We start from the raw sequence: 2,296 nt of genomic DNA, 5'->3' as shown, positions 1-2,296 counted from the left end.
CCCCCCCCCCCCCCCCCCTCGTGTTACATGTGAAGCAACACTTGCAGAAAGGCTGTGACAGAGCTCCACCCCTCACCTGACTCACCTGACTCACCTGACTCACCTGACTCACCTGACTCACCTGACTCACCTGAGGGAGACAAGGGAACACTCTGTTCTTCCTTGTTTACAAGTGCCACACAGAGAAAGACAGATTCACCTTCAGACCGCCTTCAGACCAGGCTACCCCCTTCAGACCAGGCTACCGCCTTCAGACCAGGCTACCCCCTTCAGACCAGGCTACCGCCTTCAGACCAGCCTACCGCCTTCAGAGCAGACCACCGTCTTCAGAGCAGACCACCGTCTCGAGAGCAGACCACCCCCTTCAGACAAGGCTACCGCCTTCAGACCAGGCTACCGCCTTCAGACCAGACCACCGTCTTCAGAGCAGACCCTTCCCTTCAGACCAGACTACCTCCTTCAGACCAGGCTACCGCCTTCAAACCAGACTACTGTCTTCAGACCAGGATTCCATCTTCAGACCAGACCACCACCTTCAGACCAGACTACCACCTTCAGACTAGGATACCACCTTCAGACCCAGGCTACCACGCATGAATGGACTTTCTGTCTCTTTCACCCAGAGACTAAATGGCTTCCAGACCAGAGGAGGATTTCCGTTGTCCGGTCTGTCAGGACGTCTTTAGAGATCCTGTTGTCCTGTCGTGTAGCCACAGCTTCTGTAGAGACTGTCTGCAGACCTGGTGGACAGAGAGACCAAATCGGGAGTGTCCAGTTTGTAGGACAAGATCTTCAAAGTCACGTCCACCTTGTAACTTGGCGTTGAAGAACCTGTGCAGGACCTTCTTACAGCAGAGAGACCAGAGACCTTCAGAGGCCCTCTGCAGTCTGCACTCAGAGAAACTCCAACTCTTCTGTCTGGACCATCAGCAGCCGGTGTGTCTGGTCTGCAGAGACTCAGAGACACACTCCAATCACAGATTCAGACCCGTCGATGAAGCTGCACGAGAAATCAGGAAGGAGGTCCAGGAGAGTCTTGAGCCCTTCAAGGAGAAGTTAGAGGGGCTGGAACGAGTCAAAGTGGAGTTTGCTCAAACAGCAAAACACCTGAAGGTCCAGGCCCGACGCACAGAGACCCAGATTAGGGATCAGTTTAAGAAGCTTCACCAGTTTCTAGAAGAGGAAGAGGAGGCCAGGCTGGCTGCACTGAAGGAGGAAGAGGAGCAGAAGAGTCAGAGGATGAAGGAGAAGATGGAGGCTCTGAGCAGAGAGATAGCCGCTCTTTCAGACTCAGTCCGAGCCACAGAGGAGCAACTGAGAGCTGAAGACATCTCGGTCCTGATCCACTACCAGGCTGCGGTGGGAAGAGTCCAGCAGCGCCCCCTGCTGGAGGATCCACAGCTGCTCCAAGGAGCTCTGATAGACGAGGCCCAACACCTGGCCAACCTGGGCTGTAACATCTGGACCAAAATGAAGGACCTGGTCTCCTACTCTCCTCTGGTTCTGGACCCCAACACTGCTCATCCAAGACTGATCCTGTCTGAAGACCTGACCAGTGTGAGCCGAGGAGGACAGAGACAGCAGCTCCCTGGCAATCCAGAGAGGTTTAATAAATATGGCACTGTCCTGGGCTCTGGGGGCTTTAACTCAGGGACTCACAGCTGGGACGTGGAGGTTGGAGACAGTCCAGGATGGTTTCTGGGTGTGTTAGCAGAGTCTGTGCAGAGGAAGGGACGCATACGGTCTGGATTATGGACAATAGGGTTCTACAAAGGTAGATACTCAGCCTGGTCACCACCGGATCCATCCACTGGTCTCGTAGTGCAGAAGCAGCTCCGGAGGATCCGAGTGACCCTGGACTGGAACAGAGGTACTCTCTCGTTCTCTGATCCTGATATGAAGACGCACATACACACCTTCACACACACCTTCACGGAGAGGATGTTTCCGTACTTTTACACTGAGAAAGAACTGATGATATTACCACTAAAGGTCTGCGTCATCCAAACAGCTGGTCCAACACGGCATGTAGTTTGAAGGTGGAGATGATTACACGTGCACATTTATACTGTTTACCTCCTGAAAGAGAACGGTCTGTCCATCTATCTACGCCAAGCAGTGTTTCCATCTCAGTGAAGACATTACCCCTGAAGGTCTGTGTAACTCGAAACAAAGGTAGAATACCTCCGTCCCCGTCCTCTGTGTCTAACCTCCGCCCGTCCTCTGTCTCTGTGATGGCGTTCTAACCTCCGTCCCCGTCCTCTGTCTCTTTGTCTAACCTCGGCCCCGGTCCTCT

General features: G+C 53.7%; 1 protein-coding gene across 1 annotated transcript; it reads left to right on the top strand.

The window, feature by feature from the left end:
• Nucleotides 1-168: 168 nt before the first annotated feature.
• LOC117941179 (nuclear factor 7, brain-like) lies at nt 169-2,164 on the top strand. The gene has a single exon (XM_034866268.1). The coding sequence runs from the start codon at nt 631-633 to the stop codon at nt 2,035-2,037; it is 1,407 nt and encodes a 468-aa protein (XP_034722159.1). The 5' UTR covers nt 169-630; the 3' UTR covers nt 2,038-2,164.
• Nucleotides 2,165-2,296: the final 132 nt, after the last annotated feature.

The sequence above is a fragment of the Etheostoma cragini genome, unplaced genomic scaffold, assembly GCF_013103735.1.
Source record: "Etheostoma cragini isolate CJK2018 unplaced genomic scaffold, CSU_Ecrag_1.0 ScbMSFa_4556, whole genome shotgun sequence".
Classification (NCBI taxonomy): Eukaryota; Metazoa; Chordata; class Actinopteri; order Perciformes; family Percidae; genus Etheostoma; species Etheostoma cragini.
This window is presented reverse-complemented; position numbering and strand designations above follow the sequence as displayed.